The 24,285-nt window shown below is 32.8% G+C and overlaps 7 protein-coding genes and 1 long non-coding RNA gene across 15 annotated transcripts; 7 read left to right on the forward strand and 1 right to left on the reverse strand.

Moving 5' to 3' along the window:
• The first annotated feature begins 28 nt into the window (after nucleotides 1-28).
• Nucleotides 29-5,627, forward strand: LOC135133003 (cytochrome P450 306a1-like). Of its 2 annotated transcripts, none has more exons than XM_064061226.1 (6): nucleotides 29-130; nucleotides 3,860-4,175; nucleotides 4,229-4,374; nucleotides 4,431-4,624; nucleotides 4,676-5,283; nucleotides 5,333-5,627. In XM_064061226.1, exons 1-6 carry the CDS (start codon nucleotides 95-97, stop codon nucleotides 5,509-5,511), a joined length of 1,479 nt encoding a protein of 492 aa, XP_063917296.1. In that variant the 5' UTR covers nucleotides 29-94; the 3' UTR covers nucleotides 5,512-5,627. The 2 variants fall into 2 exon arrangements, with proteins under 2 accessions (XP_063917296.1, XP_063917297.1); XM_064061227.1 differs by lacking the exon at nucleotides 29-130 and adding an exon at nucleotides 3,619-3,798.
• A 209-nt stretch (nucleotides 5,628-5,836) lies between these two features.
• On the forward strand, nucleotides 5,837-7,441 carry LOC135133008 (cytochrome P450 306a1-like). Its single transcript, XM_064061233.1, has 5 exons — nucleotides 5,837-6,017; nucleotides 6,065-6,377; nucleotides 6,424-6,566; nucleotides 6,620-6,813; nucleotides 6,859-7,441. Exons 2-5 carry the CDS (start codon nucleotides 6,065-6,067, stop codon nucleotides 7,286-7,288), a joined length of 1,080 nt encoding a protein of 359 aa, XP_063917303.1. The 5' UTR covers nucleotides 5,837-6,017; the 3' UTR covers nucleotides 7,289-7,441.
• A 154-nt stretch (nucleotides 7,442-7,595) lies between these two features.
• Nucleotides 7,596-10,998, forward strand: LOC135132869 (cytochrome P450 2K6-like). 2 transcript variants are annotated; one of them, XM_064061085.1, is made up of 6 exons: nucleotides 7,596-8,589; nucleotides 8,637-9,284; nucleotides 9,346-9,657; nucleotides 9,711-9,832; nucleotides 9,884-10,442; nucleotides 10,492-10,998. In XM_064061085.1, coding segments are annotated over exons 2-6 (1,170 nt in total). In that variant the 5' UTR covers nucleotides 7,596-8,589; nucleotides 8,637-9,283; the 3' UTR covers nucleotides 10,668-10,998. The 2 variants fall into 2 exon arrangements, with proteins under 2 accessions (XP_063917155.1, XP_063917156.1); XM_064061086.1 differs by having other exon boundaries at nucleotides 7,596-9,284.
• Nucleotides 10,999-11,141: 143 nt separating this feature from the next.
• LOC135132868 (cytochrome P450 306a1-like) lies at nucleotides 11,142-13,105 on the forward strand. The gene is made up of 7 exons (XM_064061084.1): nucleotides 11,142-11,156; nucleotides 11,258-11,332; nucleotides 11,392-11,707; nucleotides 11,758-11,903; nucleotides 11,960-12,152; nucleotides 12,204-12,812; nucleotides 12,862-13,105. Exons 3-7 carry the CDS (start codon nucleotides 11,392-11,394, stop codon nucleotides 13,038-13,040), a joined length of 1,443 nt encoding a protein of 480 aa, XP_063917154.1. The 5' UTR covers nucleotides 11,142-11,156; nucleotides 11,258-11,332; the 3' UTR covers nucleotides 13,041-13,105.
• A 176-nt stretch (nucleotides 13,106-13,281) lies between these two features.
• LOC135132806 (cytochrome P450 306a1-like) lies at nucleotides 13,282-15,598 on the forward strand. Its single transcript, XM_064061009.1, has 6 exons — nucleotides 13,282-13,410; nucleotides 13,458-13,770; nucleotides 13,827-13,969; nucleotides 14,023-14,216; nucleotides 14,262-14,872; nucleotides 14,920-15,598. The coding sequence occupies exons 2-6, from the start codon at nucleotides 13,458-13,460 to the stop codon at nucleotides 15,087-15,089; spliced, it is 1,431 nt and encodes a 476-aa protein (XP_063917079.1). The 5' UTR covers nucleotides 13,282-13,410; the 3' UTR covers nucleotides 15,090-15,598.
• Nucleotides 15,599-15,845: 247 nt separating this feature from the next.
• On the forward strand, nucleotides 15,846-17,551 carry LOC135132807 (uncharacterized). The gene is made up of 4 exons (XR_010281094.1): nucleotides 15,846-15,960; nucleotides 16,017-16,134; nucleotides 16,193-16,751; nucleotides 16,801-17,551. It is a non-coding gene; the product is annotated as an uncharacterized LOC135132807 (long non-coding RNA).
• A 696-nt stretch (nucleotides 17,552-18,247) lies between these two features.
• LOC135131745 (cytochrome P450 2U1-like) lies at nucleotides 18,248-19,902 on the forward strand. Its single transcript, XM_064059592.1, has 5 exons — nucleotides 18,248-18,557; nucleotides 18,608-18,753; nucleotides 18,810-19,003; nucleotides 19,055-19,662; nucleotides 19,712-19,902. Exons 1-5 carry the CDS (start codon nucleotides 18,494-18,496, stop codon nucleotides 19,888-19,890), a joined length of 1,191 nt encoding a protein of 396 aa, XP_063915662.1. The 5' UTR covers nucleotides 18,248-18,493; the 3' UTR covers nucleotides 19,891-19,902.
• Nucleotides 19,903-20,525: 623 nt separating this feature from the next.
• On the reverse strand, nucleotides 20,526-23,936 carry LOC135132204 (cytochrome P450 306a1-like). Of its 6 annotated transcripts, none has more exons than XM_064060207.1 (10): nucleotides 23,863-23,936; nucleotides 23,544-23,673; nucleotides 23,341-23,489; nucleotides 22,539-22,638; nucleotides 22,348-22,422; nucleotides 21,973-22,288; nucleotides 21,778-21,923; nucleotides 21,528-21,721; nucleotides 20,870-21,477; nucleotides 20,526-20,820 (listed from the first exon to the last, which is right to left on the reverse strand). In XM_064060207.1, the coding sequence occupies exons 6-10, from the start codon at nucleotides 22,286-22,288 to the stop codon at nucleotides 20,642-20,644; spliced, it is 1,443 nt and encodes a 480-aa protein (XP_063916277.1). In that variant the 5' UTR covers nucleotides 22,348-22,422; nucleotides 22,539-22,638; nucleotides 23,341-23,489; nucleotides 23,544-23,673; nucleotides 23,863-23,936; the 3' UTR covers nucleotides 20,526-20,641. The 6 variants fall into 6 exon arrangements, with proteins under 6 accessions (XP_063916277.1, XP_063916276.1, XP_063916280.1 ...); XM_064060206.1 differs by having other exon boundaries at nucleotides 22,539-22,757; XM_064060210.1 differs by having other exon boundaries at nucleotides 22,348-22,464; nucleotides 22,539-22,757.
• Nucleotides 23,937-24,285: the final 349 nt, after the last annotated feature.

The following is a 24,285-nucleotide window of genomic DNA, read 5'->3' on the forward strand; positions in this document are numbered from 1 at the left end:
TTTTATTTTAAATAATAGCTTTGTTGACTGATATCGCCGAACAGCTAACAGGTTTCTTTGCATTTTTATTTCAACAATTTTCTTTACAACGTGCATGTGTGAAACAGAAATTTACCTAAAAACTAAGATGGTAAGTATTGCAATCGAGTCTATCGGGTGACTGGCTATTTTTATGTTTTCTCGACGTTTCATGAACTCTAGTCGACGAATAAGTGGCTGCTTCGTTTCCGTCTGTCCGAATTTTGATAGATAATCTCTGAAACTACTGGAGCGATTCTTGTCAAATTTTACATGTCTGTTATTAGGATTATCGTGTTAACCAAAATTTGGCTACTTATCTCCAGCAACGTCATCTCGAAAATTTACTCATTTTTATTTCAATTTCATAAAGTAAGATACTTCTGCACTAGTAGTTTATGAATCCGTGTTAATTTTTTACCCTAGATATGCAGATTTTTGGGAAAGAATCAAAATTGTATCAATTTAACTTTTAAAATACGAAACGATTCATGAACGCTTTAAGGTCGAATTTTCGGTTTTTCGATTTTTGATATTTCGGTTTTTCCAATTTTTAGGTCACTCGATTTTAGATTTCCCGAGTTTTTGTGTTTTCGATTTTCGATATGTCGATTTTTGGAATTTCCGATTTTCGGATTTTCATTTGATTCACCCAATTTTTCCATATTTAAAATTTGTCATTTTCGAAATTTCGAACTTTCCATTTGTCCATTTTTCGAAGATTGGATTTTTCGATATTGGAATTTTCAATTGTCTTATTCGAGTTTTAAGTTTTTCTAGTTTTCGATTTTTCGACTTTCGAATTTAGATATTTCGTTTTTGAAGATTTCGATTTTTGGATTTTTGGATTTTTCGCTTTTCGATTTGTAGATTTAGATTTTTGGAGCAGTTGATTAATCGATTTATCGATTTTTGGGATTCCGATTTTCCGAATTACGATTTTTCGATTTTTGGTTTGTCCATTTTTCGAAATTCGAATGTTCAATTGTTGTGCTTTACGCTTTTTCGATTTTTCTATTTTTCAATTCTTCGACTTTGTTTTTTTGAATTTTTGTATTTTCAATTTTCGATTTCCCGAATATTTCATCACTGAATTTTCATTTTTTTGAATTTTTATTTTGTCGAATTTTCGATTTTTCAAGTTTCCAATTTTTCGACTTTCGATTTTTCGAAATTTCAAATTAACAATTTTTCAAATTTCCTATTTTCAATATTGGAATTATTAATTATTTTATTTCATTTTCTCGATATTTAAAATTTTCGAATTTTCGATTTTTCGATTTGTAGATTTTATATTTTTCGGGCAGTTGATCAACCGATTTTTCGATTTTTGGTATTCCGATTTTCGAATTTTCGATTTTCGATTTGTTCATTTGTCGAAATTCGAATGTTTAATTGTTTTACTTTCCGCTTTTTCAATTTCCCGATTTTTCAATCCCTCGACTTTCCGTCTTTTCGAATTTTCGTTTTTTCACTTTTCGATTTTTCGAATATTTCAACAACGAATTTCCAGTTTTTTGGATTTTCATTTTTTCGAATATTTGATTCACCTAATTTTCGATTTTTCGATTTTCGATTTGTCGATATTTCAAATTTCCGATTTTTCGACTTTCGATTTTTCCATATTTCAAATTGACGATTTTTCAAATTTCCAATTTTCGATATTCAAATTTACAATTTTTTTAATTTAATTTTCTCGTAATTTGAATTTTTCGAGTTTCCGATTTTTAGATTCTTGAATTTTTCAATTTGTAGATTTTAGATTTTTGGGTTTTTGGAATCTCCGTTTTCCCAATTTTCGAATTTTCGATTTTCGATGGGTTCATTTTTCGAAATTAGAATTTCCGATTTTTCGACTTTATATTTTTCGACGTTTCCAATTTTCGATATTAAAAATTTTCGATTTTTTTCACTTACGATTTTTTGGATATTTGAAATTTACGATTTTAAAAATTTTCGAATTTTCGAATTATCGGACTGTTGATTTTTCCATTTTTCAGTGTTCAAATTTTAATTCTTTTAATTTTGATTTCTAGAAATTTCAGTTTTTCAAATTTCGAGTTTTCGACTTTTCGACTTTCAATATTTCGTATTTTGTGCATTTGGGCTCTTGGGTTTTTCGATTTTTCAAAATCTGGAGTATCAAACTTTTGATTTCTCGATTTTCAATTTCTCCATTTTTCAATTTTTCATTTGATTCACCCAATTTTCGATTTTTTGTCTTGCGATTTTTCGATATTTCCAATTTTCGATAATCCAAATTTCCAATTTTTCCATATCAAAATTTGCCATTTTCCAAATTTCCAATTTTCGAAATTTCGAACTTCCCATTTGTCCATTTTTCGAATATTCGATTTTTCGATTATGGAATTTTCAAATGTTTTATTTCGATTTTTCAGTTTTTCAAGTTTTCGATTTTTTTACTTTCAAATTTCGATATTTCGATTTTTGGGATTCCGATTTTCGAATTTTCCATTTTCGATTTGTTCATTTTTCGATTTTTGGGATTCCGATTTTCGAATTTTCGATTTTCGATTTCTTCATTTTTCGAAATTCGAATGTCTAGTTGTTTTACTTTCCGCTTTTTCAATTTCCCGATTTTTCAATTCTTCGACTTTCCGTTTTCTAGAATTTTCGTTTTTTCAATTTTCGATTTTTCCATATTTCAAATTTCCGATTTTTCCCTATTTCAAATTTACGATTTTTCAAATTTCCAATTTTCGATATTCAAATTTTCAATTTTTTTAATTTAATTTTCTCGAAATTTGAATTTTTCGATTTTTCGAAATCTCGTTTGTCGAAATTTTGAGTTTTCGTTTTTCGATTTGTAGATTTTAGATTTTTCAAGTACTTGATTAATCGATTTTTCGGTTTTTGGAATTTCCCTTTTTCCAATTTTCGATGGGTTTCGTTATTCGGAATTAGAATTTTCGATTTTTAGTATTCAAATTTTCAATATTTCGTATTTTGCATATTTGGGCTCTTAGGGTTTCGATTTTTCAAAATCTGGAGTATCAAACTTTTGCTTTTCGATTTTCAATTGGTCTATTTCGAGTACTTATAATAGATTTTTTGATTTTTGGAATTTCCGGTTTTCCTATTTTTTTTTTTTAGATTTTCGAATTTACGATTTTTCAATTTTCGAATTTTCGAAATTTCGGATCTTCGATTTTTCCGTTTTTGAATTTTCGATCAATTTTTTAAAATGTAAAACCTTCTCGGGGGGTCCCAACTGTCTTTTTTTTAATGTGAAACTTTCTCGGAAATCCCAATTGTCTTTTTAAAAATGTAAAACCGTCTCGGGGGCCCCAAAAGTATTTTTTAAGAATGTAAAACCTTCTCAGGGTCCCAATTGTCTTTTTTAAAATTGTAAAATATTTTCTAGTGCGCCAAATATTTTTTTATTGTTTTTGCCAAGAATTTTGTTTTGTTTTGTTTTTATTTGTAGTACTATAAAAGACTTATTTGTGTTCGTTTTATCAATGTTATCTACAAAACGTTTTACTTGTGTTCAGTATTATTTATTTTTCAATGTTTTACTTTTTTTATTACACAATAAAACAAAAATTAATAATTTTCTTTAATTTATTTGGGGTGACGCATCAATGCGGCACTATAGGTCCTGGCGTACGCAAAAACCTCGAGTCAAGTTCTTACCGACCAGTATTCAAGAGTATATCAGGTTTATTTGCATTTTAGTTTCTAGAATTCTTATTGCAATGTCAATATAATATTGTACAAGGCAACAGCAAGGACAGTTGTAACTTAAACACCAACAAAGTAATTTTAAATATTTCTTTAATTACCATAAAATATCAACGTATTGTAATTTTCATTTCAGATGACTGAATTAATCTATGCTTCGTTAGGACTATTAATACTTATAGCTACATACATATATTATCGCCATCAAAATTACCTCCCAGGCCCATGGAACTTACCAGTAATTGGTTATTTACACAAAATAGATCCAAGACAGCCCAACTTGACGTTTTTAAAACTAGCCCAAAAATATGGTCCAATCTATAGACTAAAGCTTGGGTTGTTTAACACTGTATTCATCTCTGACGCAAAATTACTAAAACAAGTGTTAATGAAGGATGCAACTCTTTCAAGACCACCTCTTCATCTCTTTGGAATTATACTTGGAGATAAAGGTAAAATGGAACTAGAAACAGAACTATAATATAATATTTTTTATGACCACTAGGAATTATATACTCGCCTCCTGATACGTGGAAAAATCAAAGAAAATGTGTAAGTAACTTCCTAAGAGTGTCAGGTGCCACCAAAATGTCCCCAAACAACGAAGCCTTAGAAAATCAAATAAAACAAAGTGTTCAAGATTTTATCCAAGTAAGCGAACCAACTTATAATTGAACCAGTCATCACAGACTTTTTTGTTGCACTAGTATGTCCAGAATCAAGGTAATCCTGTAACATTAAATCCAACAGAAGCTGTAATAAATTATGTCACTGACATAACCAGCAGCTTAATTTTAGGGACACGTAATAATAAATTAGTGAAAATTCTAACACATAAGGTCTTTAAAATAATGAAACAATGTCAAGTCACTGGACCAGTGAATTTCTTACCATTTTTGCGGTATATTTTAAACGATTCTAACCGACACAGTTTAATTTGATTCACTTTCAGTTTTCTACCAAAATATAGAAAGGGCGTAAAGTCACTTCAAGATTTAATGAACGAAATTTTTACCACACTTGATAAAATCGTCTGTGAAAATGAGACAGCTAACAACGACAAGAAATTAACGAACCTTGCCGATACAATCATGTTGGATAAGTCTGTGGACAAAGTGTGCAATCCTGATCAACTGGAACTTTTATATAACATGTTTGGTGCTTCTACTGAAACTACCATTACTTCTATATTGTGGGTTTTACTGTATTTGGCACACTTCAAAGAAGTCCAAAATAAAGTTCGGAAAGAAATTTGGGATATTCTTGAAGACAAACCTCCACAGATAGACGATATACCAAGACTACCATATACAGAAGCCACTTTAGCTGAAGTGGCTAGAATACGAACTTTATTTCCGTTGGGTTTTCCTCATTATACCACAGACGATGTTTGTGTCGAAAAGGTGACAATTCCGAAAAATAGTGTCATAATTCCGTTGCTGTGGGCAGTCCATATGGATCCAAAAGCATGGCGAAACCCTGAAGATTTTTGTCCTGAACGATTTTTGGACGACGAAGAAAAATTTTACCAACCTGAATCATTCCTTCCGTTTCAAGCTGGTAAAACGTGTGTTTTATGAAAATCAATAGTTTCCTAACCCTATTTCAGGTAAAAGGATTTGTGCCGGTAAAGACGTGGCAAATATGATAGTCTTTATGTTTGTGGCAACTGTCTTACAGAAATTTAAATTGGAGAGTGGTAACAATTCAGGGTCTGTAGATCTGTCCTACGATTGTGGTATGACCACATTACCTAAACCACAAGATCTGATTTTTGTGAAGATATAGAAGAAAATTTGATGTGACAATGTTTGTACCTATATCTGGTTTTGACTATTTTGTTATTAACATATTAAATGGGTTTATGGTGTTATTATGAGTAATTAATAAAATAATAAAGCGAATTATTTATTTCAATTTATGCAAAAACAGGCAATAATTACAATGTTTTCCTCTTGCTAAAAATAATTGTATATTTTCCAGTAAGTTTATGGACGAAGTACAAGGTTTCTCGGTTTTTATTTATCGAATTTGTTTACAGTGCAAACACTTGAATATTCTGTAAAAAAAAACTTTGGCTGATAGAACATAGAGAAAAAGACTAATAAACTAAAAAATGACTTGTATTACACTGCAACAATGAAAGATGCAAAAATTTTGCTATTAACATAAAAGAAAACACCACAAACCTGTTCCAAGACTTAATCCTTGAAATTTAGTACCTTGTATTCAAATATTATTTCTGCATTGCAGAGTCCAAGTTTGAGTAAACATATTTAGATAGCCTTGCTGAGGTATAAACACATATTTTCACACTTGGCCCTCTTAGAGTATTTTCTAGATGTTAACAACATTAGTCGTCACAATCATCATATTCCTATTTCTTCTATACAAATTCTACAACCAAAGAAAAAACCCTCCAGGGCCTTGGAACTTACCAATAATAGGATATCTACACAAACTTGATCCAAAATTTCCAAATTTAACCTTAACAAAACTAGCAGAAAAATTTGGACACATTTATAGCATAAAGCTCGGACTGACGGACGCTGTGGTCATATCAGACGCAAAATTACTGAAAAAAGTTTTAATCAATGATAACACGCTTCAACTACCGCGTCTTTATCATTTTAACATATTGTTCACCGATAGAGGTACTTAGCCGACTAATAAAATCAGTCCATTTTTTTTTGGTTGCAGGAATCGTGTGTTGCCCCCTTAACGTATGGAAAGAAAAACGCAAACTCGTCGACAACTTTCTAAGAACGTGTGTCTCCAAAGGGACACCAAATAAAGAAACCTTGGAAGATCAAATTAGAAAGTATGCCGAAGAATTCATTAACGTAAGAAATATTGTTACTCTCTTTTCAACACTTTTTGGATTTTTTTTAACTAGTACGTTCGAAATCAGAAAACTTTAAACCCTTTAGAAGCAGCAGCTCACTATGTCACTAGTACCACAAGTTCGCTAATTTTGGGTACATCGTTCACCCTTGAAGACAAAACAAGACAAACTATAATAAAGAACAGCCAAAGTGCAATGAGGTTAGGTCGTTTGGGCGGTCCTTTAAATTTCTTCCCAATTCTAAGGTATTTCATAGAAATATTGGAACATCATTTTTACACACGTTTCAGATTTTTGCCAAAATACAAAATCATCGCTGATTCATTCAAAAGATTTAATGGTGAAGTTCTTCAAATTATAAAAGACATTAACAAAAGTACCATCAACGACAACTGGATTCCAAACTTAAGGCAAACATTTTGGCACCAAAGCACTAAATGCAACTGTCCAGAAATCTACACCACTGAACACTTAGAACACCTTCTGTTTGAGATTTTTGGTGCAAGTACCGAAACGACTTTAACTTCTCTATTGTGGATTATGTTGTACCTAGCCCGCTACAAACAAGTACAGGATAAAGTTCGCCAGGAATTTCGTGACGTTCTAGGAACCAAAGCTCCACAGATTGAAGATTCATTAAAATTACCGTACACACAAGCGACCATTTCAGAAGTAGCTAGAATTAGAACAGTGGTACCTCTGGGACTTCCTCATTACTAGAGAGCGGAAAATATGCAGCAAAATTTTGAGAAATATGATCATATGATATGCACCAAATTTATGCAAATATGCAGTAACTTTCTTAATATATGCAGACATATGCAGTTGCATATGCTTCAAAAATTAAAAAAAAAGCTTAAAAGCGAACTAAATTTATTTATAAAATACAAAAACAGGTTTCCCGAGCTTCCGTTTTAATACAAAAAATACATAAATCACTTTGTATAGTGTTTAATTACATCTCACTAACAGATAAATCATGTTTTTAAAGATAATATTCTTATACAAAAAACTAAATATGAACAGAACAAATTAAAAAATAGTAGTAATCCACTATTTAATTACTATTTTGGTAACAATTTATTTTTAATATTTTTCGAAATATTGTAACAACAAGTTTTTCCGGTGATTCTAAAGTAGGCAGGTATAATGTATTTGTAAATATGTAGAAAAACTGCGTACTACATCCACACATTTAAAAATACTTACCGGTTTAGGGCATGCGCTACAAAACACAGTTCGTTCTTGAAAAATAAGTTCAGGAAAAGGTTTAATCCATAAATTAATTTGAGTTATCTTCGACATATTGATACACCTGTATCCCTTTAAATGCTTTCAATACAAACTCACGATGAAAAATAATAGTATAACGTCTCTTCGACCACCACTAAACGTACCATTAATACACTTAACTAACAAACAAAAATATTGAGAATGAACGGTATTTCCAAAAGTAATTAGGGCGCGAATTTACCTGGAAGGATAGCTTAACACCCAGTGGTGTCTCCAAACTACCATAAAACCCTAACCTTTCCTAGTTATTTGAAGCTCAGAAGAATATTTCCAATATGATTCATAAAATTTCGTCTTTCTAGATAAATGCCGATAGAATGACAATAATTTTTTTTTCAAATTAGCTCAAAAATTGATAAAAATGCAAAATATGCACCCGTTCCGTGAAATATGCAGCAGAAGGCAAATATATGCAAATATGCAATTTTTTTATAGCTGTATTCATTTCTAATTAACATGATTCGTCCACATTTTAAATATCAAGACTTATATGCAAAAAATAACGGATATGCAAATTTCATAAAATCCGCTCTCTACTCATTACGCATCAGAAGACATAAATGTAGACGATTTTATAATAAGAAAAAGTAGTGTGATTATCCCGCTCCTGTGGGGGGTTCACATGGACCCAAAATTTTAGAAAAACCCTAAAGATTTTCGTCCTGACAGATTTTTAAACGAAGAAGGGAAATTTTGTCAGTCGGAGTCTCTGATTCCGTCTCAAATCGGTAAAGTTGAGTTTGCACTATTGTAAAAATTTGACGCAATTTTTCAGGTAAACGGATGTGTGTGGGTAAAGATTTAGCAAAAATGGTCATATTTATATTTATGGCTACTGTTCTGCGGAAAGTGAAAATTGAGTGCCGTGAGGGTGTGGATCTGTCTTATACTTTCGGTTTTACATTGCAGCCCAAGCCACAAGAACTGACTTTCACGACTGTATAAATTTGATCTGTTAAATCACAGGACACAGGAATCGTCGTGTTGCAACAGTTATTATAGTTAAATTTGTTTAATTTAGGTGAATTTAAATTTCAAGAATCGAACGAGTATATCTAGGCTCATTAAAGTGGACCCAAAAACATATTAAACTTAACAAGCTTGAAAATCAAATTATCACTTCCGCTAATTAACATTTCTCTGACACCACGCGTCGAATTTGTATTTTAAGGTTATCGCATTCCGTTCTGCAGCAGGTGTTAAAAAAGTGCAAGTAATACAATGTTCTCTTATTTAATTCCTCGTTAAATTAAAAATAATGTGACAGTACTACTTGCCACAGACGATGCGAATTTAAACATAATTTTTTTTAATTTGTATTGCATAAAAACCAGTTGTCGGTCGTTTGTAAGTATATAAAGCAGATTTGTTTACGATATTGTCTAAAAGCTGAAAGTGGTTGGTTTTAAGTAGAAAATAAACAGTAAGTAATAAGCACCAGAATTTCACTAATTTGCTTCCCTAACTTACTCTATCTGTTCTAGTGCTCGCAGCAACTATAACTATTTTGGCAGTTATTATAATCTTTATCTATATATTTCCCGAATTCCATAGGTCTCCTCCAGGACCCTTGAATTTGCCACTGCTTGGCTCTCTCACCAAAATAGACCAAAAAGTACCCACTTTAACTTTTATAAAACTAAAACAAAAGTACGGACCCATCTATAATGTTAAACTTGGTTTGACGAATATTGTAGTCATATCTGATGCAACATTGTTGAAAGACATTTTGCTCAGACATGACTGTCTTCCGCGACCCCCGTGTCACATTTTCAACAAAATTTTTCACAATAAAGGTACCTGTCTACTTATTTACAGGTACTACTAATTATTTGTATTCTTCTATTAGGAATCTCATATACAACCCATGACCCGTGGAAAAACCAACACAAATTTATTGCAAACTTCATAAAAACTTCCAAGGTACTACTTGAAAATCAAATACAGAAATCTGCTGCGGAATTCGTCCAAGTAACAAAGTTCAAACTATGTTGTTAATGTAATTAATTTGTTGTTGTCTAGAATGTCCAAACCCAAGGACTTCGTGTACCTTTACACACAGTTGAAGTTATAACTCGCTATGTAGTTGATATCATGGGGACTGTATGTTTGGGCATATTCAACTACGACGACGCCTTGATCAAAACCCTATCACATAGCTTCAACCAACTTCTCTCCGGTGCTAGTACTTTAATTACAACAACTTCCATACAGTGGAATCTATTGTATCGAGCACAGCACCAAGAAGTCCAAAATCAAGTACGCCAAGAACTCCATGATGTTCTACACGGTAAAACCCTTCACATAGATGACTTATCAAAACTGTCTTACACACAAGCAACTGTGGCCGAAGTGGATACAATTAGAACGCTGCTACCGCTAGGATTTCCTCGTTATACTTCACAAAATATGGTATTTCTAAATTATACTATACCAGCAAGTACCATGATAGTACCGCTACTATGGGGCATTCATATGGATCCAGGTGTTTGGAAGATGCCCGAGGAATTTCGTCCTGGTCGGTTTTTGAATGACGCTGGACACTTTTTTCAACCGGAGTCATTCCTGGCGTACCAAGCTGGTAAAATATGATTCGCAAGACAATGTGTTTGCTAATGGTTCTGTTTCAGGTGAAAGGATGTGTGTTGGTAAAGATTTAGCTAATATAATGGTAGTTTTCTTTGTTGCAACTGTTGTACAGAACTTTAAAATTGAGGGTTTAGAGTCAGGTTCTGTGGATCTGTCGTATGAGTGGAGTTTCCTGACTCTACCAAAGCCACAAGAACTGGTGTTTGTACAGTTGTAAATAATTTGACTGATACTGTTTGATTTTAAGTCAATCATAAATAGAATAAAACAATAAAGATTTGTTTCACCCATTTGTTAAATTTTCGGTTTTTCCAGCTTCCATGACGTGTGATTTACCTGTCGGTTGTCTGTCTGTTTGTGACGATTTTTACTAGACAGATAATCTCCGAAATTTCTGGACCGCTTGGTATCAAATTCTATGAATGTGCCTTGCAAAAATATGGATGACATTAATACAAGTTTTTGTAACTTCATGGACGAGGGAAGTTTTGCCGAAATAATCTTCGACCAATTTTGTTTTGTTTTGTTTTGGAGTTTAGAGAACAAATTACTCTTTTGAGAGAACCATTTTCAAAAATAATAATTAATTACTGTTCAGTAGTTTGTAAGGTTCTGCAAACCCCTGTTAAAGTGGACTTGCCTTAGCCAGTATTATTATGTGTTGGCTAATAGAAGAAAGATTCAAGAACAAGGACGCACTTTAATCGTGAATAATTAATAATGCATATAAATCAATATTTTTTAACGCATATTCTTGCCGAGTAGTATTACATAGTACAGCAGGTTTAATTCCGTTTCAATTTCTAGAATTTTCCTTGCAATGTCAATACAACACCGTGCATGGTAACAGCAGAAATAAATTGTCACTAAAACACCAACAAAGTAAATAATTTTTAAATATTTATACATAAAATATCAATGTATTGTAATTTTCATTTCAGATGACTGAATTAATCGTTCTTTCGTTAGCACTATTAATACTTATAGCTACATACATATATTATTGCCGTCAAAATTACCTCCCAGGCCCATGGAACTTACCAGTAATTGGTTATTTACACAAAATAGATCCAAAAGCGCCTCATTTGTCGTTTTTAAAACTCGCCCAAAAATATGGTCCAATCTATAGACTAAAGCTTGGATCGTTCAACACCGTATTCATCTCTGACGCAAAATTACTAAAACAAGTGTTAATGAAGGATGCGACTCTTTCAAGACCACCTCTTCATCTCTTGGGCATTATATTTGGAGATAAAGGTAAAATGGAACTAGAACTATAAGCCCGAAATATTTTTTATGAACACTAGGAATCATATACTCTTCTTCTGATGTATGGAAAGATCAAAGAAAATTTGTAAGTAATTTCTTGAGAGTGTCAGGTGCTACCAAAATGTTTCCAAATAAAGAAGCGTTAGAAAATCAAATGAAACAAAGTGTTCAAGATGTTATCCAAGTAAGCGAACCAATTTATAATTGAACGATCCACTACAGACTTTCTTGTTGCACTAGTATGTCCAAAATCAAGGTAATTCTGTGACGTTAAATCCATCAGAAGCTATAACACACTATGTCTCTGACATAAGCAGCAGCTTAATTTTAGGTAGACGTGACAGTAAATTAGAGAAAATTCTGACACATAATTTCTTTAAAATAGTAAAACAATATCAAGTCTCTGGACCAGTGAATTTCTTACCATTTTTGCGCTATATTTTAAACGATCCTAACCGACACAGTTTAATTTCATTTACTTTCAGTTTTCTACCAAAATATAGAAAGGGCGTAAAGTTACTTCATGATTTAGTAAACGAAATTTTTACCACACTTAACAAAATCGTCTGTCAAAACGAAAAAACCGACAACGATAAGAAATTAATGAGTATAGTTGATACATTCATGTTGGATAAATCTGTGGACAAAGTATTCAATACTGGCCAACTGCAACTTTTATCTAATATGTTCGGTGCTTCTACTGAAACTACCATTAGTTCGATATTGTGGGTTTTGCTGTACTTGGCACACTTCAAAGAAGTCCAAAATAAAGTTCGAAAAGAACTTTGGAATATTCTCCAAGACAAATCTCCACAGATAGGTGATTTACCAAAACTGCCATATACGGAAGCCACTTTAGCTGAAGTAGCTAGAATAAGATTTTTATTTCCGTTGGGTTTTCCTCATTATACCACTGACGATGTATGTGTAGAAAATGTGAAAATTCCGAAAAATACTGTCATAATGCCGTTCCTGTGGGCGATCTACATGGATCCAAAAGTATGGCGAAACCCTGAAGAGTTTTGTCCAGAACGATTTTTAAATGACGAAGGAAAATTTTTTCAACCTGAATCGTTCCTTCCGTTTCAAGCTGGTAAAATAGGTGTTTTGTGAAAATCAACGGTTTCATAACCTTGTTTCAGGCAAAAGGGTTTGTGTTGGTAAAGATGTGACAAGTATGATGATCTTTACTTTTGTGGCAACTGTCTTACAGAAATTTAAATTGGAGGGTTGTAACGATTCGGGTTCTGTAGATCTGTCCTACGATTGTGGTATAACCACAATTCCTAAACCACAAGATCTGATTTTTGTGAAGATATAGAAAAAAATTTAGTGTGACAAAATTTGTATCTTTTTCTGGTTTTGATTATTTTGTTATTAACATAATATGTGGGTTTACGGTATTATTATGAATAATTAATAAAATAATAAAGCAAATTATTTGTTTCAATTTATGCAAAAACAGGCAACAATTACAATGTTTTCGTCTTGTTAAAAATAATTGTATTTTTTCCAGTAAGTTTATGGACTGCAACAATAAAAGATGCAAAAATCTTGCGATTAACATGGAAGAAAACACCACAAACCTGTTCCAAGATTTAATCCTTGAAATTCAGTACTTTGCATTCAAACATAATTAGTGCATTGCAGTGACCAAGTTCGAGTAAACATATTTAGATAGTTTTGCTAAGGTATAAACACATATTTTCACACTTGACCCTCTTAGAGTTTTTTCTAGATGTTGACAACACTACTCGTCACAATCATCACATTCCTATTTTTTCTATACAAATTCTACAACCAGAGAAAAGAACCTCCAGGGCCTTGGAACTTACCACTAATAGGATACCTACACAAGCTGGATCCGAAATTTCCAAATTTGAGCTTAACAGAACTGGCAAAAAAATATGGACCCATTTATAGCATAAAGCTCGGACTGGAGAACGCTGTGGTCATATCAGACGCAAAATTACTGAAAAAAGTTTTAATGAATGACAACACGCTTCACAGATCGCGTCTTTATCTTTTTAACATCTTGTTCAGCGATAAGGGTATTTAGATGACTAATAAAATAAATCCATTTCTTTTTTTTTTTTTTTGGTTGCAGGAATCGTGTGTTGCCCCCTTAACGTATGGATAGAAAAACGCAAACTCGTCAACAACTTTCTAAGAACGTGTGTCTCCAAAGGGTCACCAAATAAAGAAACCTTGGAAGATCAAATTAGAAAGTCTGCCGAAGAATTCATTAACGTAAGAAATATTGTCACTCTCTTTTCAACACTTTTTTGATTTTTTTTAACTAGTACGTTCGAAATCAGAGAAATTTAAACCCTTTAGAAGCAGCAGCTCACTATGTCATTAGTACCACAAGTTCCCTAATTTTGGGTACATCGTTCACACTTGAAGACAAAATACGACAAACTATAATAAAGAACATCCAAAGTGCAATGAGGTTAGGTCGTTTGGGCGGTCCTTTAAATTTCTTCCCAATTCTAAGGTATTTCATAGAAATATTGGAACATAATTTTTACACACGTTTCAGATTTTTGCCAAAATACAAAATCATCGCTGATTCATTCAAAAGATTTAATGGTGAAGTTCTTCAAATTATAAAAGACATTAACAAAAGTACCATCAACGACAACTGGATTCCAAACTTAAGGCAAACATTTTGGCACCAAAGCACTAAATGCAACTGTCCAGAAATCTACACCACTGAACACTTAGAACACCTTCTGTTTGAGATTTTTGGTGCAAGTACCGAAACGACTTTAACTTCTCTATTGTGGATTATGTTGTACCTAGCCCGCTACCAACAAGTACAGGATAAAGTTCGCCAGGAACTTCGTGACGTTCTAGGAACCAAAGCTCCACAGATTGAAGATTCATTAAAATTACCTTACACACAAGCGACCATTTCAGAAGTAGCTAGAATTAGAACGGTGGTACCTCTGGGACTTCCTCATTACGCATCAGAAGACATAAATGTAGACCATTTTATAATACGAAAAAGTAGTGTGATTATCCCGCTACTATGGAGGGTTCACATGGACCCAAAATTTTGGAAAAACCCTCAAGATTTTCGTCCTGACAGATTTTTAAACGAAGAAGGGAAATTTTGTCGGTCGGAGTCTCTGATTCCGTTTCAAATTGGTAACGTTGAGTTTGCACTATTGTAAAAATTTGACGCAATTTTTCAGGTAAACGAATGTGTGTGGGTAAAGATTTAGCAAAAATGGTCATATTTTTATTTGTGGCTACTGTTCTACAGAAAGTGAAAATTGAGTGCAGCGAGGGTGTGGATCTGTCTTATACTTTTGGTTTTACATTGCAGTCCAACCCACAAGAACTGACTTTCACGACTGTATAAATTTGATCTGTTAAATCACAGGACACAGGAATCGTCGTGTTGCAACAGTTATTATAGATAAATTTGTTTAATTTAGGTGAATTTAAATTTCAAGAATCGAACGAGTATATCTAGACTCATTAAAGTGGACCCAAAAACATATTAAACTTAACAAGCTTGAAAATCAAATTACAACTTCCGCTAATTAACATTTCCCTGACACCACGCGTCGAATTTGTATTTTAAGGTTATCGCATTCAGTTCTGCAGCAGGTGTAAAAAAAGTGCAAGTAATACAATGTTCTCTTGTTTGATTCCTCGTTAAATTAAAATAATGTGAAAGAACATATACGTTTCCAGTTCAAGATAATTGCCACAGACGATGCGAATTTAAGCATACATTTTTTTTAATTTGTATTGCAAAAAAACCAGTTATCGGTCGTTTGTAAGTATATAAAGCAGTTTTGTTTACGATATTGTCTAAAAGCTGAAAGTGGTTAGTTTTAAGTAGAAAATAAACAGTAAGAAATACGCACCAGAATTTCATTAATTTGCTTCCCTAACTTACTCTATTTGTTCTAGTGGTCGCAGCAACTATAGCTATTTTGGCAGTTATTATAATCTTTATGTATATATTTCCCGAATTCCATAGATCTCCTCCAGGACCTTTGAATTTACCACTGCTTGGCTCTCTCACCAAAATAAACAAAAATTACCCACTTTAACTTTTATAAAACTAAAACAAAAGTACGGACCCATCTATAATGTAAAACTTGGTTTGACGAACATTGTAGTCATATCTGATGCAACATTGTTGAAACAAATTTTATTCAGACATGATTGTCTTCCGCGACCCCCGTGTCACATTTTCAACAAAATTTTTCCTAATAAAGGTACCTATATACTTATTTACAGGTACTACCAACAATTAATTCTATTCTTCTATTAGGAATCTCTTATAGAACACATGACCTGTGGAAAAACCAGCACAAATTTATTACAAACTTCATAAAAACTTCCAAGGTACCACTTGAAAATCAAATACAGAAATCTGCTGCGGAATTCGTGTAAGTAACAAAGTTCAAACTATGTTGTTAATAATGAAATTAATTTGTTGTTGTCTAGAATGTCCAAAACCAAGGACATCGTGTACCTTTGCACCCAGTTGAAGCTATAACGCGCTATGTAGTTGATATCATGGGGACTGTATGTTTGGGCATCCTTAACTACGACGATGCCTTGATCAAAACCTTATCACATAGCTTCAACCAACTTCTCTCCGGCGCTAGTACTTTAATTACAACAACTTCCATTCAGTGGAATCTATTGTATCTAGCACAGCACCAAGAAGTCCAAAATCAAGTACGCCAAGAACTCCACGATGTTCTACACGGAAAAACCTTTCACATAGATGACTTATCAAAACTGTCTTACACACAAGCAACTGTTGCCGAAGTGGGTAGAATTAAAACGCTGCTACCGCTAGGATTTCCTCGTTAAACTTCACAAAATATGGTGTTTCTAAATTACGCTATACCAGCAAGTACCATGATAGTACCGCTACTATGGGGCATTCATATGGATCCAGGTGTTTGGAAGATGCCTGAAGAGTTTCGTCCTGGTCGGTTTTTGAATGACGCTGGACACTTTTTTCAACCGGAGTCATTCCTGCCGTACCAAGCTGGTAAAATATGATTCGCAAGACAATGTGTTTGGTAATGGTTCTGTTTCAGGTGAAAGGATGTGTGTTGGTAAAGATTTAGCTAATATAATGGTAGTTTTTTTTGTTGCAACTGTTGTACAGAACTTTAAAATTGAGGGTTTAGAGTCGGGTTCTGTGGATCTGTCGTATGAGTGGAGTTTCCTGACTCTACCAAAGCCCCAAGAACTGGTGTTTGTAAAGTTGTAAATAATTTGACTGATACTGTTTGATATTAAGTCGATCATAATAGTATATTAAAGAACGAGTTTCATAAGGCAAATATTGAGGCACGAATCCAAGTTTATAGAACGAGCGGCGAAGCCGCGAGTTATATAAAGGATGAGTGCCTCAATGGCCTTATGAACGAGTTATTTATACTATTTTTTCTACCGCACACGTTTTTTCCCAAAATTTAATTAAAATTTGCACTTTTTTTAATCTGGGGACTTTTGTCGTGGTTGGTGATGGGTTGGTCTGACACTAACCACGAAATATTTGAGGTTCGAATTTTCACAACAACAATTGTAATTCGAATCAATTCGAGTTTTCGTAATTTAAAATTGGTTAAAATGTCTTGCGAAGAAGTTACGCGTCCGGAAACGTGGGAAATTTTAAGTTTAGATTTGCCACTGACATTCACCTGACATTTCTCGTCATTGCTACCAATCTTATGGATCTAAATTACACCAGATCTATTAAAGAACGCCTTTCCGCTATTAACGAACTGCTGTGACGTCATTTGCGTGCGTTAATAGCTCTATTAGAAAACCAAAAAACGTGGGCGGTAGAAAAATAGAATTAAACAATAAAGATTTGTTTCACCCATTTGTTATATTCTCGGTTTTTCCAGCTTCCATGACGTGTGATTTACCTGTCGGTCGGCTGTCTGTCTGTGACGATTTTTACTAGACAGATAATTTCCGAAATTGCTGGACAGCTTGGTATCAAATTCTATGAATGTGCCTTGCAAAAATATAAATGACATTAAAATTTTGTAACTTCATGGACAAGACAAGTTTTGCCGAAGTAAATTTCAACCAATTTTTTTTGTTTTGTTTTGGAGTTTAGAGAACAAATTACTCTTTTGAGAGAACCATTTTCAAAAATAATAATAATTAATTCTTGTTCATTAGTTTGTGAGGTTATGCAAACCCCTGTTAAAGTGGACTTGCCTGAGCCAGTATTATTATGTGTTGGCTAATAGAAGAAAGATTCAAGAACAAGGACGCACTTAAATCGATAATAAATAATAATGCATATAAATCAATATTATTTAACGCATATTCTTGCCGAGTAGTATTACATAGTACAGCAGGTTTAATTCCATTTCAATTTCTAGAATTTTCCTTGCAATGTCAATACAACACCGTGCATGGTAACAGCAGAAATAAATTGTCACTAAAACACCAACAAAGTAATCATTTTTAAATATTTATACATAAAATATCAATGTATTGTAATTTTCATTTCACATGACTGAATTAATTCTTGTTTCGTTAGCACTGTTAATACTTATAGCTACATACATATTTTATCGCCATCAAAATTACCTCCCAGGCCCATGGAACTTACCAGTAATTGGTTATTTACACAAAATAGATACCAAAGCGCCTCATTTGTCGTTTTTAAAACTCGCCCAAAAATATGGTCCAGTCTACAGACTAAAGCTTGGATCGTTTAACACCGTATTCATCTCTGACGCAAAATTACTAAAACAAGTGTTAATGAAGGATGCAACTCTTTCAAGACCACCTCTTCATCTCTTGGGCATTATATTTGGAGATAAAGGTAAAATGGAACTAGAACTATAAGCCCGAAATATTTTTTATGACCACTAGGAATCATATACTCTTCTTCTGATATATGGAAAGATCAAAGAAAATTTGTAAGTAATTTTTTAAGAGTCTCAGGTGCTACCAAAATGTCCCCAAACAAAGAAGCGTTAGAAAATCAAATGAAACAAAGTGTTCAAGATGTTATCCAAGTAAGCAAACAAATTTATAATTGAACCACCCAGTACAGACTTTCTTGTTGCACTAGTATTTCCAAAACCGAGGTAATTCTGTGACGTTAAATCCATCAGAAGCTGTAACAAACTATGTCTCTGACATAAGCAGCAGCTTAATTTTAGGTAGACGTGACAGGAAATTAGAGAAAATTCTGACACATAATTTCTTTAAAATAGTAAAACAATATCAAGTCTCTGGACCAGTGAATTTCTTACCATTTTTGCGGTATATTTTAAACGATTCTAACCGACACAGTTTAATTTTATTTACTTTCAGTTTTCTACCAAAATACAGAAAGGGCGTAAAGTTACTTCATGATTTAGTGAACGAAATTTTTACCACACTTAACAAAATCGTCTGTCAAAATGAAAAAACCAACAACGATAAGAAATTAATGAATATAGTTGATACGTTCATGTTGGATAAATCTGTAGACAAAGTATTCAATATTGACCAACTGCAACTTTTATCTAATATGTTCGGTGCTTCTACCGAAACTACCATTAGTTCGATATTGTGGGTTTTGCTCTACTTGGCACACTTCAAAGAAGTCCAAAATAAAGTTCGAAAAGAACTTTGGGATATTCTCCAAGATAAACCTTCACAGATAGGTGATTTACCAAAACTGCCATATACGGAAGCCACTTTAGCTGAAGTAGCTAGAATACGATCTTTATTTCCGTTGGGTTTTCCTCATTATACCACTGACGATGTATGTGTAGAAAATGTGAAAATTCCGAAAAATACTGTCATAATGCCGTTGCTGTGGGCGATCCACATGGATCCAAAAGTATGGCGAAACCCTGAAGAGTTTTGTCCAGAACGATTTTTAAATGACGAAGGAAAATTTTTTCAACCTGAATCGTTCCTTCCGTTTCAAGCTGGTAAAATAGGTGTTTTGTGAAAATCAACGGTTTCATAACCTTGTTTCAGGCAAAAGGGTTTGTGTTGGTAAAGATGTGGCAAGTATGATGATCTTTACTTTTGTGGCAACTGTCTTACAGAAATTTAAATTGGAGGGTTGTAACGATTCGGGTTCTGTAGATCTGTCCTACGATTGTGGTATAACCACAATTCCTAAACCACAAGATCTGATTTTTGTGAAGATATAGAAAAAAATTTAGTGTGAGAAAATTTGTATCTATTCCTGGTTTTGATTATTTTTTTATTAACATAATATGTGGGTTTACGGTATTATTATGAATAATTAATAAAATAATAAAGCAAATTATTTGTTTCAATTTATGCAAAAACAGACAACAATTACAATGTTTTCGTCTTGTTAAAAATAACTGTATTTTTTCCATTAAGTTTATGGACGAAGTACAAGGTTTGTCTATGTTTTTAATTATATAATCTGTTTACAGCGCAAACACTTGAATATTCTGTAAAAAAAAACTTTTCCTGATAGAACATAGAGAAAAAGACTAATAAACTAAAAAATGATTTGTATTACACTGCAACAATAAAAGATACAAAAATCTTGCGATTTTAACATAAAAGAAAACACTACAAACCTGTTCCAAGACTTAATCCTTGAAATTTAGTATCCTATATTCAAATATTATTTGTGCATTGCAGTGACCAAGTTTGAGTAAACATATTTAAGTAGCCTTGCTGAGGTATAAACACACAGGTCCTTGGATCTTACCAATAATAGACTACATATCTACACAAACTTAATACAAAATTTCCAAATTTAACCTTAATAGAACTAGTACCTAGTCACATAAATTGAAACAAATAATTTGCTTTATTATTTTATTAATTATTCACAATAATACCGTAAACCCATATATTATGTTAATAACAAAATAGTCAAAACCAGATATAGACACAAGTGTTCTCACACTAAATTCCTTTCTATATCTTCACAAAAATCAGATCTTGTGGTTTAGGAGTTGTGGTTAAACCACAATCATAAGACAGATCTACAGAACCTGAACCGTTACAACCCTCCAATTTAAATTCCTGTAAGACAGTTGCCACAAACATAAAGACCATCATAGTTGCCACATCTTTACCAGCACATATCCTTTTACCTAAAACGCGGTTATAAAACCGTTGATTTTCATAATACACATATTTTACCAGATTGAAACGGAAGGAATGATTCAGGTTGGTAAAATTTTCCTTCGTCGTTCAAAAATCGTTCAGGACAAAACTCTTCAGGGTTCCGCCATGCTTTTGGATCCATATGGATCGCCCACAAGAACGGCATTATGACAGTATTTTTCGGAATTGTCACATTTTCCACACATACATCGTCAGTGGTATAATGAGGAAAACCCAACGGAAATAAAGACCTTATTCTTGTTACTTCAGCTAAAGTGGCTTCCATATATGGCAGTTTTGGTAAATCACCTATCTGTGGAGGTTTGTCTTGAAGAATATCCCAAAGTTCTTTTCGAATTTTGTTTTGGACTTCTTTGAAGTGCGCCAAGTACAGCAAACCCCACACTATCGTAGTAATGGTAGTTTCAGTAGAAGCACCGAACATGTTAGATAAAATATGCAGTTGATCTATACTGCACGCTTTGTCCACAGATTTATCCAATATAAGTGTGTCGACAAGATTCGTTAATTTGTTATCGTTGTTGGTTTTTTCATTTTCACAGACGATTTTGTCATATATGTTAAAAATTTCGGTCATTGAGTCTCGAATTGATTTTACGCCCTTTCTATATTTTGGTAGAAAACTGAAAGTAAATAAAATTAAACTGTATCGGTTAGGTTTTTTAAAGTATACCGCAAAAATGGTAAGAAATTCACTGGTCCAGTGACCTGACATTGTTTTATTACTTTATCGACCTTATGTGTTAGAATTTTCACTAATTTACTATTACGTGTCCCTAAAATTAAGCTGCTAGTTATGTCAGTTACATAATTTATTACAGCTTCTGTTGGATTTAACGTCGCAGGATTACGTTGATTTTGGACATACTAATGCAACAAAAAAGTCTGTACTAAGTGGTTCAATTATAGGTTTGTTCGCTTACTTGGATAAAATCTTGAACACTTTGTTTCAATTGATTTTCTAAAGCTTCTTTGTTTGGGGACATTTTGGTGGCACCTGACACTCTTAAGAAGTTACTTACAAATTTTCTTTGATCTTTCCATACATCAGAAGAAGAGTATATGATTCCTAGTGGTCATAAAAATATTTCAAGCTTATGGTTCTAGTTCCATTTTACCTTTATCTCCAAATATAATTTCAAAGAGATGAAGAGGTGGTCTTGAAATAGTTGCTTCCTTCATTAACACTTGCTTTAGTAATTTTACATCAGAGATGAATACGGTGTTAAACAATCCAAGCTTTACCCTATAGACTGGACCATATTTTTGGGTGAGTTTTAAAAACGACAAATGAGGCACTTTTGGATCTATCTTGTGTAAATAACCAATTACTGGTAAGTTCCATGGGCCTGGGAGGTAATTTTGATGGCGATAATATATGTATGTAGCTATAAGTATTAATAGTGCTAACGAAACGACGATTAATTCAGTCATCTGGAATGAAAGTTACAATACATTGATATTTTATGTATAAACGTTTAAAAATGATTTACTTTGTTGGTGTTTTAGTGACAATTTTTTCCTGCTGTTACCATGCACAGTGTTGTATTGACATTGCAATGAAAATTCTAGAAATTGAAACGCAGATAAACCTGTTGTACTATGTAATACTACGCGGTAAGGATTTGCGTCAAAAGATATTGAATTAAGTATTGATTTATTTACAGCTTTATTAATTACTCACGATTAAAGTGCGTCCTTATTCTTGAATCTTTCTTCCATTAGCCAACATATAATAATAATACAGACACAGGCCAGTCGACTTTAACAGGAGTTTGCAGAACCTCACGAACAATAATTAATTTTTATTATTTTTGAACATTTTTTCCCAAAAGAGTAAAAAAAGATTAAAACGAAGTGACAAAAAAACGATTAAAAAACTCCTTAAGGCGACTAAAACATGCTACAAAAAAAAGGACAAAGTGTTAAAAAAGTAACAATAACCGAATAAAAGGCTTAAAATATGGAGAAAATGACCCCAAAAAAAAACACGACAAATGAATTGCCATTAAAGACTTAAAGAAGACTACAAAAAGAGCCGGAAAAGAAAGATAAAAATGGGATGAAAAACGTAAAAAAAACAGTAGAAAGCCAACAAAAATAAGATGACAACAAAAAGATGGAAAAAAAAACACTAAAAAAGCGACAAAAATTTGTAAAAAGCACCAAATATGCGACAAAACAAGAGCGACTAAAAAAAGTTAACAAAAAAACTAGAAAGAGAAAAGTAAAAAAGGTAAAAATAAATGATAGCGACAAATAAGATGGTGAAAATGCGACAAAAAAAGCCGAGAAAAGTACCAACGTTTAAAAACCGCAAACCAAAGCTGCATAAAAAAAGTAACAAAAAAGAAAAAGGTGATAAAAACTCCACAAAAGAGGAGCTAAAAAATCGTAAAAAGGCAGCAAAAACAAAGAGTAAAACGAGGTGACTAAAAAGCTATTAAAAAAAAGCAAAATTTAAAGGACCGTCCAAAGGACCTAACCTCATTGCACCTTGGATGTTCTTTATTATAGTTTGTCTTGTTTTGTCTTCAAGCGTGAACGATGTGCCCAAAATTAGGGAACGTGTGGTACTAGTGACATAGTGAGCTGTGGCTTCTAAAGAATTTAATGTTCCCTGATTTCGAATGTACTATAGTTAAAAAAAATCCAGAAAGTGTTGAAAAGAGAGTCACAATTGCCTTACGTGAATAAATTCTTCGGCATGCTTTCTTATTTGATCTTCCAAGGTTTCTTTATTTGGTGACCCTTTGGAGACACACGTTCTTAGAAAGTTGTTGACGAGTTTGCGTTTTTCTTTCCATACGTTAAGGTTCCTGCAACCAAAAAAAAAAAAAAATTGTGTAGATATCCTATTATTGGTAAGTTCCAAGGCCCTGGAGGGTTTTTTCTCTAGTTGTAGAATTTGTATAGGAAAAATAGGAGTGTGATAATTGTGACGAGTAGTGTTACCAACATCTAGAAAAAACTCTAAACGGACCAAGTGTGGACGTATGTGTTTATACCTCAGCAAAACTATCTAAATATGTTTACTCAAACTTGGTCACTGCAATGCACTAATAATATTTGAATGCAAAACACTAAATTTCAAGGATTAAATCTTGGAACAGGTTTGTGGTGTTTTCTCCGATTTTAATCGCAAGATTTTTGCAACTTTTATTGTTGCAGTGTAATACAAGTCATTTTTTAGTTTATTAGTTTTTTTTCTCCGTTCTATCAGGAAAAGTTTTTTTTTTACAAAATATTCAAGCGCTGTAAACAGATTCTATAATTAAAAACATAGAGAAACCTTGTACTTCGTCCATAAACTTATCGGAAAATATACAATTATTTCTAGGAAGAGGAAAACATTGTAATTGTTGTCTGTTTTTCCATAAATTGAAACAAATAAGTTGCTTTATTATTTTATTAATAATAATTCATAATAA

This window comes from Zophobas morio, unplaced genomic scaffold (assembly GCF_036711695.1).
Source record: "Zophobas morio isolate AGI-343-1 ecotype UQ-CSIRO unplaced genomic scaffold, CSIRO_AGI_Zmor_V1 ptg000021l, whole genome shotgun sequence".
Classification (NCBI taxonomy): domain Eukaryota; kingdom Metazoa; phylum Arthropoda; class Insecta; order Coleoptera; family Tenebrionidae; genus Zophobas; species Zophobas morio.